Source organism: Condylura cristata, unplaced genomic scaffold (genome assembly GCF_000260355.1).
Source record: "Condylura cristata isolate star-nosed mole 26May11 unplaced genomic scaffold, ConCri1.0 scaffold00001, whole genome shotgun sequence".
Lineage (NCBI taxonomy): Eukaryota > Metazoa > Chordata > Mammalia > Eulipotyphla > Talpidae > Condylura > Condylura cristata.
The window spans coordinates 3976023-3988335 of NW_004567102.1; the positions used below are offsets into that span (position 1 = coordinate 3976023).

The window sequence follows — 12313 nt, forward strand, 5'->3', positions numbered from 1 at the left end:
GTGTACCCCTTGAGGAAAGCTGAGGCTCTGTGAGGGGTCTCTGTCCCCATCTTCTGTGAGTTGAAAGGATTTGGTTGGGTGGTCTCTTAGTACCCGGAGGTACAGGTAGGGCAGGTAGGGCAGGTAGGACAGGGAGAGGTGCACACTTTGTGCCCCACGTAGTCCCAAGACTGCCCAGCCCAAAGCATAATGCCCCCCACCAGCAAAATGATGTGAGGCTACCTGTTTTCAGCTCTGCCCAGCCCTGGGCAGCTGTGAGGCCCAAGATAACCTCCATGACCATCAGTGCAAATCCCTGCTGGCCTGGGATGAGAGAGGAAGCCACCACCCAGCTAGCTGCCTTGATGGGAGACACTCGCTGCTTCTTCGATGCCAGGAGCCCAGCATCCACCTGCTCCTCATGGGGAAACTTCTAGCATCTCCTCCTTGAAGTCCACCCTGTCCTGCTCCTGGCTCTCCAGCTGCTCCAGGCGTCTTCCCTTGTCCCGGTTTGTCTTCCCAGGAGTCTTCAGAAATCTGGAATTGTAATAAGGGAGATACTAATTAAATCTACCATGAGATACTACATCACCCCAGTGAGAATGGCACATCTTAAAATAACTAGCAACAACAAATGCTGGAGAGGATGTGGTGAAAAAGGAACTGCTATGGGAATGCAAACTGGTCCAACCACTATGGAAAACTGTTTGGAGGTTTCTCAAACTGCTAAAAATGGAGCTTCCAGGCCCTCCCTGGTGGTGCAGCAGGTTAAAGCACTGCACTAAGAAGCTTAAGCTACTTCCTCATGTGTTCAATCCCTGCCTGCTCCGGAGGAGATCCACATGGCGTGGCAGACCTCTCCTGATCCGCCCGCTGCTCCCCTCAGCAGTGTACTTTGTCGATCTGCCTGTTCTGCTCCCCACTCTGTTCCTGGTGAATCCTCTCACCCTCCGCATCTCTGATCTGTGCCCAGTTCTGTATAAATAAATAAATCTTTATTTATGGAGCTTCCATATGACCCAGCAACCCCATTCCTAGTATCTACCCAAAAGACACAAAAACATTGATTCAAAAGGACACCTGCACCCCCATGTTTATTGCTGCTTTATTTACAATAGGAAAGACATGGAATCAATCCAAAAGCCCCAAAATAGATGACTGGATAAAAAAGATGTGTACATATCACAATGGAATATAACTCAGCAACCAAAAAAGATAAACTTGGGCCCTCCCTGGTGGCACAGTGGGTTAAAGCACAGCACAAAGAAGCTAAAGCCACTTTAGCATGAGTTTGATCCCCAGCCCCAGAGGTGACCCACATGGCATGGCAGACCTCTCCTGACCCACCCACTGCTCCTCTCAGGAATGTACTCATCAGTCGGCCTGTTCTGCTCCACACTCTGTCTCTGGCCTGTACCCCAGTTCTGTATGCATAAATAAATAAATCTTTTTAAAAAATATAAACTCATGCCTTTTGCAGCAACATGGATGAGCTGGAAGGGATCATGTTTAGTGAAATAAGCCAGAAAGAAAAAGAAAAATACCAGATGGTTCACTTATAACATAAGAGTAAGGGACTGGGGAGGAAAGAGGGGGTGGTGGGATGGGGGAGGGGAAAAGGGAGGGGGAAGCAACTGTAATAAAGAAAAAATGAAAAACAATGAACAACTATATACCAGAGACATTTTACGGGGGTGGAGTGGGGAATGGGATCAAAAATGGGGTGGGAAAGGTACACAGAAGAACTACGGTGAGGGCACACGGGTGAAATGGTGGTAGAAGCCCACAGGGATTACCACCAAGATGGAAAAAGTCACAAAATGAAGAATAATGTAAAAATAAATTAAAAAAAAGAAATCTGGATTTGAGGTCCCAGCTGCAAGTCAGCCTTGCCAAAGGGGCTTCTGGGTCACCCAGCCCTGCTTCCCCTTTTCACCTTGGCCCACAGACTACTCACCTGAACAGTAGTTTCTGGCCAGGTTCTTTTTTAATGATGTTCAGCTTATAGTAATGGCGCAGAGCACGGGACATCTTCTCATAGGTCATGTTCACCCGGTTCTAGAAGGCAAAGCAGCTCCACGTCACCCCTCCACCCCAACCCCCCCTCCTGCTCCAGCCTGGCCTTGGTTTCCACACCTGGAAGGGAGCAAGGTGGACTGGATGGTTTCTTAAACCCCTCAGCCCAGGGGTTCTGCCAGGGTTTAAAGAGCGTTCTCTTGATTTTGGAAGTAGAAAGGCAGGGCAGAGTCAGGGTGGAGAGTGTGGTAAATAATGAGATGGCTCTCACATGTTGCTTTTAAATAGCAAGTGTCACAGTGGTGACATATAAATATGTGTTCCCTAAAACCCAACCCCTGAGACAGTTTATGAGGGTGGGGGAGGATGAAGGTCTTGCCACCAGATATGGGACGTTATTTCTGTCTGGGAAGATGGGCAGTGTAGAGTTGAGACAAAGATATTGGGCTTTGGTGTCCATTTAAGTCCCAGGTCCACTGTTTGGCAGCTGTGTGACCCTGAACTAGTTTCTTTATCTCACTGAACCTGTTTCCTCAGCTACAAAAACATGGATAAAACATGTATCTCACAGGTTCGTTGAGGACTACATTAGTTAATCTGGAGAGCTCTTAGCAAGGGTTTGGCATGTAGTATGTGCTCATTAAATGCAATTGCTGGACTATAGGGGAACTGGTCCAGAAAAGCACCCCCAAACTAGCCAACAGCACTACTGAAAGGCAACCAAAATAATATAACTACAAGATCTGGGCTCTCAATCCTGCCCTGCAACCTGCTGGCTTCAAACTCTTGCACAAACTGACAGAATACTCTGCCTCAGTTTCCCCATCTGATAACACCCACCTCACGAGGCAGTTGTTAGGATAAGTGAGTGCACACAGGCAAATTCCTCAGAGCAGAGCCTGGCAACCAAACGTTCTACCACTTTAGGAAATGGGGGTACATTGCAGATGATCGTTATTGCTAATAGTTTTCATTAAAAGACTCATTTTTAGAACTGAAATAAATTACAGAAAGGACACTTACTGAATATCACCACAGTAAATCATGAGAGTGACATGAGAGTTGCATTTTTTAAATCTTAATTCTTACTAAAAAAAAAAAACACTTAATTTTTAGAATTCAGAGCCAGCCACTTAAGTCCCCTGGCAGACACCCATTCAGGTAACATCCTACCCACTACTGCTCCAAAATAAAGCAATCCTGAGGTTCTGGGGACCGCTGGTGAGGCTGAGGAGCTTCCCCCTAGTGCTGAGGCTTCCCTCAGCCCACCTGGCCTGTCTCTTTTGCAAATGTCCCCCCTGTTGGGTGAGCCTCACCTTGTGGTTTCCCCAGAGCCTGGCAAGCCCGTTTGGATCCACAACTCGGAAGATCTTGGCGTTCTTGTCTTCCCACCTGATGAAGGGCTCGTACCTGGCGTCGGAAAGCAGCTGGTACACGTAATCCCACAGCAGCCGGCAGTCTGCAATTGAGCAGAGAGGGTGTGGACGGGGCACTTTCCTGGAGCTGTGAGGACAGGAACACAGCTCCAGGGCCCTCGAGGTGGAGCCCAGAGCAGGATGGGGAAGAGGACCCTGGTACTAACTACACAGCCATTCTCTGGGGTTCCTTATTATTGCCTCATTCAATCACCCTAACGCCAGAGGATGTTACAGGTCAATCTCCCTGCCACAGGTCAATCTCCCTGCCCACCCCACCCCACCTTCTCATCCTCTAGATCAAAACGACCCTGATCCTCATCATGCATGCCTCCCCAAGGATTTGGCCTGAGCACACCTCCCTCCAGCAGGCCAGAACAACTTCCTGCTCACCTGCAATCCTGCCATCGATGGGTGTCTGTGGCATGGTGGAGAAGGAGCAAGCTCCCTCAGTCCTGCTGTCCAGCTCTGCACAGTGAGATAAGGTGAGGGATTCCTCCTTGCCCAGGGGCCACCTGGCCAGGCCGGGAGCGTCCAGGTGGTTCAAGGAGCTGGCGAGTCCCAGGTCTGGTGGCTGCTGCAGGAAGTCTCTTTGGGAGGCCGCCTGAGAAGCCCTGGTCTCCTCTGCAAGCAGATGTTGATTCTGTGGACCCAGAATCTCTGCAGCCCAGACCCCCTCAATGACATGCCTGGGACCCCGGGATGGGGTCAGGGGAACAAACTGGAAAGGAGCAGGGGTGGGGAGAGCAGAATAGGACTGACATCAGGCAGCTGCTCTAGGAGCTAATAGGGTGAGGACGCCTGTGAGACATTTTAGTGGAGGCATGTCCGGGATTCGAGAGGCACAGGTAGGTACAGGAGTCTTCAGCACTGGATGGTTAACACCCGAGACTAGATAAATCACCCAGCATCTGAGTGCAGAGAAGAGGTTCCTGAGCCCTGGGTAGCCCCCACATTTAGGAGGGAGGGGACAAAAGAAGAAACTAGGAGATGAGTGATTTGGGGCTGTTCTGGAAGCCAAAGGAAGAAGAAATTTGAGGGAGGTGAACCCAGGGCTTGCAGGCTGCAAGAGGTGATGGTGAGTAAAAGGTGATGGGGTATGGACAGCTCTATGCTGAGGCCCCGGGAGACCCTGCCTCAAAGGCGGCAGGGATGGAGAGGGCAGGAAGGCCACCTGAGAGCAGCCAGCCTACTCTCTGCAGGAGGGCAGAGTGGGGGGGGGGGCAAAGGAAAACCCAAGGCTCCCAGGAACCTCCCAGAGGGCCCAGGGTGAGGGAGATCGAGATCGGGAGCCCTGCACACCTCTGCCTCCCCCATTACTGCCTGAAGAAACCTGCAGAGAAAGTAGGTTTGGGGAAGTGGGGGAGGGTCTCTGACCCCAGCCTCCTTACCTTCTTGAGTGCAGGGGAGGCACCCAGTGGGCACCCTCTGTCTGAGGGCTCCTCCAAAAAATGGCCCACACACCAGGGCTCGCCGCTGGGTCTTGATATACTGGAGCAGCTCATATAGGACATCACCTGGGGGTGGAGGCGGAGGGTGAGCTGCTGAGGAGAGTTGGGGACGGACAAGGGACAGGAACAAAGGTCTGGTCCCTGGCAGCTGTCTCGGATGAGAACAGGTTGGGCCTGTCCTAAGCAGAGGGCCCACAGTGTGGCGGCAGGTAGGGGAGACATGGGCCATGGGAGGGAAGGGCAGGCAGCCCTCCCCCCACCCCACAAAGCCTTGCAGCCAAGCTGAGCTAGGAATCACCAGAGCGCCCTCTGTGGAGGAAGGGAAGGGGCGTCGGAAGTACCTGTGGTGAGCGAGACCCAACCCCCGCCCCCGCCCCCCCAACCACCACCAAGGCGGGATCACCTCCATCTCCCTCCCTGAGCCTCCTCCATCAAATGTTTCAGAGCAAAGCCAATGAGTTTCCCAGACCTGAACTCGGGGCGCGGAGCCGGAAGTCATCCTTGGTGAGGATGCAGAGGGCGCGGCCATTCATCTCAAATCCATGCTCCCCGGTCGGCCGCAGGGAGTACTCCTGCTCGGCCCAGCGCAGCCAGTGCATCACGTCCTCCCTGCTCCAGAGCGCGGGCTGGATGCCTGCAACGCCAGGGAGCTGCTGGAGGCCCGGTCCACCTGCCTCCCCACCCACCACACGCCCCCAAGCCGCCTATCTCTACCCTCCTACTTCAAGTCCAGGCTTGAATGTTACTGCCTCATTGAAGCCCCTCTCAACACTCCATCTGAGTAGATGCCCAACCCTACTCACCACCTCACCCTTCACGCCATCGTCTTCTGTCCTGTTCTTTCCTTCCCAGCACCTTACATCTTTGTAATTATACTTATTTTACATGGGTACATGTATATGCTCATGATTTTCCAGCCACTGGCACAACACTTGTTCAGCACCCAGAACACCCAGCACAGCAGACGATCCATAAACATGTGGTGAACGACTGCACGGGTGACCAAAAAGTCCCAGGAGGGGTGATAGTTTGTCTCCCAAGTGAGGAAACTGAGGCTCCCACAGATTGGCTAGTTCGAGGTCACTAAGGTAGGTAGCATGAAGTCCAACCAGGTTTGGAGCCAGATCTCTCTGGCAGCTGTACTTTTCCCCTCTGTTGAGCCATTTCAGAACCTGTTTTTCTCAGAGGTCTCAGCAGTGGGGGAGAAGGGAATCTCTCCTAAGCTTTCTTCATTCGTGGCAACACCTCTGGCAACACCTAGACAAGTGGCTGTTTCTTTTCTCCCCTTTCACCCCAAACTTCCTGGGCTTGTCATACTTCTATGGCGAATCATATCTCACTAGTCCGTGGTCACAGACACATTGAGATCTTCATGGGCCCTTGCCAATCTTGCCTTTATGGGCCTCAAGCTTAAGATGAGATTTTATGACTGCATCTGTATAAAGGTGAGTATATTTTTAGATTTAAAAACTTTTAGGAACCTAAAAGTTCCTTTTTCCTTCTGAGTTGAAAGGAAAGGAGAACATTTTCTTGAGTTCTTAAAAATGTGGGGTCCCATAACAATCCCACTCCTAGGCATCTACCCAAGAGACACAAAAACACTGATTCAAAAAAACACCTGCACGCCCATGTTCACTGCTGCTTTATTTACAGTTGGAAAGACATGGAATCAACCCAAATGCCCAAAAGTAGATGACTGGATTAAAAAGATGTGGTACATTGATTGGGAGCAAATTTTCTCACACAAAACGAATGATAAAGGATTGATCACAAAGATATACAAAACTGATGAAACTCAACAAAAATAAACAACCCTATCAAAAAATGGGCAGAAGAGCTAAAAAGACCCTTTTCCAAAGAGAAAAGGCAGATGACCAACAAGCATATGAAAAAATGTTCAACATCACTTGTTATAAGGGAGGTGCAAATTAAAATCACCCTGAGATACCACCTCACCCCAGTGAGAATGACACATCTTCAAACAACCAGCAACAACCAATGTTGGTGAGGATGTGGAAAAGTAACTCTCCTGCACTGCTGGTGGGAATGCAAACTAGTACAACCATTATGGAAAACTGTTTGGAGGTTCCTCAAACTGCTTAACATGGAGCTTCCATATGACCCAGCAATCCCACTCCTAGGTATCTACCTAAAAGACACAAAAACACTGATTCAAAAAGATACTGTACCATGTTTATTGCTACCTTATTTACAATGGGAAAGACATGGAAACAGCCCAAATGCCCAAAAGTAGATGACTGGTTAAAAGATGTGGTACATATATGCAATGGAATATTACTCAGCAATCAAAAAAGATAAACACATGTCTTTTGCAGCAACATGGATGGAGCTGGAGAAGATTATGCTTAGTGAAATAAGCCAGAAAGAAAAGGAAAAATACTGGATGGTTTCACTCATAGCAGGAGTATAATGGACCAGGAGAGAAAATAATAATAATAATGAACAGTTATATACCAGAGACATTTTACAGGGGTAGAATGGGGAATGGGATCAAAAATAGGGCAGGAGAGTGCACTGAGCTACAGTGATGGCACATGGGTGATCTGGTGATGGGAAACCCACGGGAATTACAACTGAGATGGAAAAAGCTACCAACGATGTAAAAACAAACTATTATGATAAAAAAGTATATATGGGGGCCCCCAGCACCATATTCACTGGAAGAATGATCTTGCCTGGTATTGTGAACTGTGTTGTGCCTCTCCCCCAAGAAATCTTCACCCCTCTCAGAACCCCAGCCACATGAAAAAGAAGGAGCAGGGATCCCTGAGTCTTTTATGGAAAAAAAAAAAACTGAGGTAAAGGAGAGAAGTAACTGGCCAGGGCCACACCTCTGTGACAAAGACTAAGCCAACCTCTGATTGCCTTGTTCTAGAACAACACAAGAGATAAAACTGGTGTTCATTTCTAAAAAATATGCATTACTCATTAGCCAGTCACTAACGAACACTGACTGGCCACACGCCAGGCTCCATGTCACTGGTGGGGACACAACACAGCACAGGCTGGCAGGGGAGGGGCCCACCAATGGCCACATAACAATAGCTGTCATCAGCCACAAAGGGGGGAAATAGGGCAGTTTGGTCCAACTGAGAAGACAAGAGAGTCCCATGTTTTATTTAGGGGACCTAAAAATGAGTAAAAAGAAATGTCAAAAATTGAGCCCAAAAGTTACTTATATAGAAAAAAAAAAGTGACAATGGTCTTTGTGGTCTACAAACCAGAAATCCATGAAATCAAGATCTGATGGTATTAAGATTGATGATATATCACTGGGAAAAAGGAAGAAGCCCAGAGGGGGGTGTTTGTACACACAAAATTAATACTTGACAGAGGTGGGGTTTTAATTCAGTGGTAAAAAATAGTTAATTTAAAATAAGGTAAGAACCCAACTGACTTGCCACCTAAAAAAAGATGTATTGACATCTTTAAACTCTCATCCCCTAACGCAAAGGAAATGAAGAAAGAGATAAACAGCTGGGACTACATCAAGTTAAAAAGCTTCTGTACAGCAATACCCTAAAAACAGTGATGGCTTAGTGATTAGGAGAAATTTTTTGTACTTCACACAAATGACAAAGGACTGATCACAAGAAATACAAAGACCTCACGCAACTCAAGAAAAACAAAGTAAATAATCCAATCAAAAAATGGACTGTAGAACTCAAAGGACACTTCTCCAAATATGAAATACAAATGACCAAAAGACATATGAAAAAATGTTCAACAACCCTCATCATCAGGGAAATGCAAATCAAAACCACAATGAGATATCACCTAACACCAGTGAGATTGGCACATATCAAAAAAACTAGCAACAACAAAAGTTGGTGAGGATGTGGAGAAAAAGAACTCTCCTGCACTGCTGGTGGGAATACAAATTAGTCCAACCACTATGGAAATCTGTGTAGAGTGACACAAGCTATGCAACATCCATCGTCTGACAGATTCCTGGTGGATTGGATAGGCTCTGAAAAATCAGACTTTCCACTGCTAACTTATGTTATGACCTCCCTTTTTTGTATAATCATAATATCAAAATATTCTGAACAACATTCAGTTTACAACTGGATTGTCTTAGCCACACAGACGGCTGCCTGGTTCAAGCAAGCTGCCCCAGGAGGAGAAATTCCTCTGTCTCCTGAGACAGAAGACAAGCCCCAGGAGAAATAAGACCCCAGGACATAAAAACTCCTGGGAAGCTTCCTTGGTTTCTTTAAATAAAAAAGCAAACCTCAGATAAGGCTCCCAGGGCATAATGGACAAATTTTAACCTTAACTACACAGGTGTTGTACAACTGTACAACTTTCTCTTAATTTACTCCTTTTTAAAACAAGCACTAACTACTCTCTGCTAGCCTTAAATTAGCCACTAGCCTTTCTTTAGGCAATCACTGATAACACTGCTAACACAATTTATTGCTACCCCAAGACCCCTAACAACCTTTTCCTAACAAGCTCACCCTTTCCCAGACCCCTCTTCCTTTGAGTAATAACTAGACAGCTGTATACATGATAACTATCACACAACGTATAATCTATTATACCATAAATTGTTAAGAGAAGAATGCTTGTTCCCCTTGTCCTTGAGAATGTTTTATGGAGATATCTCATTAACTTACCCTATACATTATTACAATTAACTACTTGCTACACAGCATAAATAAAGACCTGCTGAAGGAATGGCAGGAAGACTTGCACCCAATCCTGATTCCCGTGTCCTCCTCACGTCCGCTCCTCTCTCCCCTCCTCTCTCCCCTGTTGGAATCTCCGCTCGCGGACGCCTTCCCATCTTAGGGTCCTGCCTGTGCTGCCTCCAGACACCTCAAAAGTTGGAGCTGGTCTCCGGCAGTAGAGGTTCCTCAGACTACAAAAAAAATGGAGATGCCATTCGACCCAGCAATTCCACTCCTAGGGTTCTACCCAAAAGACACAAAAACATAATTCAAAAGGATACGTGCACCCCTATGTTTAGTGCAGCATTATTTATAATAGGTAAGACTTAGAAACAACCCAAATGCCCAAAAATAGATGTCTGGATCAAGAAGATGTGGTATATATACAAAATGGAATATTACTCAGCAATAAAAAAGATAAGCTAATGCCACTTGTGGCAACATGGATGGAGGTGGAAGGGATTATGCCCAGTGAACTGTCAGAAGGAAAAAGAATTATCAGGTAGTTTCACTTATAGGAAGAATATAGGGAAACCAAATAAGGAATCAGGGGGGAAAATAACATTAAAAAATCAATACAACAAAACTAAACAAAATAAGCAGACAGCTATAAATTCAAGACATTCTGTAGGGGACGGGGGATGGAGAAAGTACAAAACACGGGTGGGAAGAGCACATGGGACTGAGATGTTGGTGCACTGATATAAAACATATGCAAATAATTATTTTTTAAAAGGATATGGGCCTTCCCTGTTGGGGCAATGGGTAAAGACGCAGCACTGCAAGCTAGCCACAACCACTTCAGTTGCTCCCCTCAGCAGTATTCTTCATCAGTCTGCCTGTTCTCCCCACTCTGTCTCTGATGGATCCTTTCACTGCCCCGAACCTCTGGCTTGTATCCCAGTTCTGTATGGATAAATAAATCCCTTTAAAAATATAAATTAGGGCTCTCCCTGGTGGCACAACGGGTTAAAGCACCACATTATGAAGCTCTCTGAAGCCACTGCAGCTTGAGTTCGATCCCCCAGCTAGGGAGCTGACCCACATGGTGGGGCAGACCTCTTCTAACCTGCCCGCTGCTCCCCTCAGCAGTATACTTTGTCAATCTGCCTGTTCTGCTCCCAACTCTGTCTCTATTGAATCCTTTCACCCACCACACCTGTACCCCAGTTGTGTATGCATAAATAAACCTTTAAAATAATAATAATAATAATTAAAAAGTTTAAAAGGTATGTGTTGAATTCTTACTTCACATCATTCACAAAAATCAATCCCAGATGGATTAAAAATCTAGGAATAACAACCTCAACAGATGCAGAAAATTCATATGTACTAAACTGTCAATCATAACAGGAAACTCATCAACTTTAATGAAAAGGAAACACACATTGACCTCATTAATTTTTGCATATGTGGCAAAAATACACCATACTAAAAAGATAGATTGGGGGGGAAATTTTTGCAAAGCAAATAAGAGATAAAAAGCTAATGCCAATTTTAAATCAAGAACATCTCTAAAGTGACTTTCTTTTAAAAAAAATTTATTTATTTATGCATAGAAGAGCAGGGATGCAGTGAAAGAATTCACCAGAAACAGAGCAGAATGCAGAACAGGCAGAGTGACCAAGTACACTGCTGAGGGGAGCAGCGGGTGAGACAGGAGAGGTCTGCTGCACCATGTGGGTCACCTCCGGGGTGGGGGTTGAACCTATACTGCAGTGGCTGCTGATAGCTTTATAGTGCTGAGACATAATCCTTTCCACTGCCAGGGAAGCTCTGGAAAGTGATTTTTGTTTTAAAGACAAATAACCTACCAACAATTCACAGTGCAGCAGGTCTCTCAGCCTCAGTACTACTGATGCTTTGGGCCTGATCATTTCTTGCTGTGAGGGACGTGCTGAGCTTTGTAGGCTGCCGACCACCTCCCTGACCTCTACCTGCACCCATACAAGCCCATGAGTTGTGAAAAGTAAAAATGTCTGTAGGCATATTCACATGTCCCAGGGGAGGGAAGCAAAATTACTGCCAGTTGAGAACCTCTGCAGTGGAGTGAATCCATAAGTGGCGAGATAAGTGAAACCAGTGGCAAGACACGTGACCTCAGTGGCCAGGGACAGGCAGTCAGGGAAGAACAAGCTATCACTGAAAGATGATACCTACACGTGGCAGGCATGCGAGGGAAAGGATGCGCTGTGGGGGACACAGAAAGGTGGCGTCTCCGTGGGAGATCAGTCTGCTAAACAGAAATGAGATGCCAAGACCAAGTGGTGTAAAAGCCCGAGACCACGGTGGTGAGATTCAGGAGTCGGGGCACATCTACACAAACCAGCCAAATTGGCTGGATTCCAGGGGTCTACTCCATTGACTTTTTATGAGGTTCCCTATGTCATGACATTGAGGGTATACTCCTGAAAATTCAAAACTCTGATTCCTGAGTCAGAGGGGTATGTCTTCCTGTGTGTGGCCAGAGGGTGGATTCAGCACCCTCTAGCCAGTAGACATCCACAACAATACTTGAACTATACCAACAGGGGAAAACCCTGAACTTGCAGACACTACCAACCACAGATGTGGTCCTGCTCCCAGAAGACTTCCCAAGCTGCCTCTGAGGGACCCTGAGTCCCATCACACCCCACGATATCACTTGGAACTTGAAACCCAGGGCCTCTCTGGTGGTGCAACAGATTTGCGTGCAGCACTGTGAAGCTATCAGCAGCACAGGTTTGATCCCCGGCCAGGGAGCTGACCCACATGG

At 47.1% G+C, this 12313-nt stretch overlaps 1 protein-coding gene across 1 annotated transcript in view; it reads right to left on the bottom strand.

Annotated features, from left to right (window-relative positions):
* Positions 1-264: 264 nt before the first annotated feature.
* The window catches only part of ETV7 (ets variant 7), a 28018-nt gene continuing 15969 nt past the window's right edge, over positions 265-12313 (bottom strand). The window contains exons 3-8 of the mRNA XM_012720960.1: positions 5331-5495; positions 4802-4927; positions 3804-4034; positions 3312-3454; positions 1937-2037; positions 265-516 (exon numbers count right to left, since the gene is read on the bottom strand). Coding sequence (XP_012576414.1) covers positions 399-516; positions 1937-2037; positions 3312-3454; positions 3804-4034; positions 4802-4927; positions 5331-5495 — 884 coding nt within the window. The 3' untranslated portion in view covers positions 265-398. The remainder of the gene's footprint in view (positions 517-1936; positions 2038-3311; positions 3455-3803; positions 4035-4801; positions 4928-5330; positions 5496-12313) is intronic.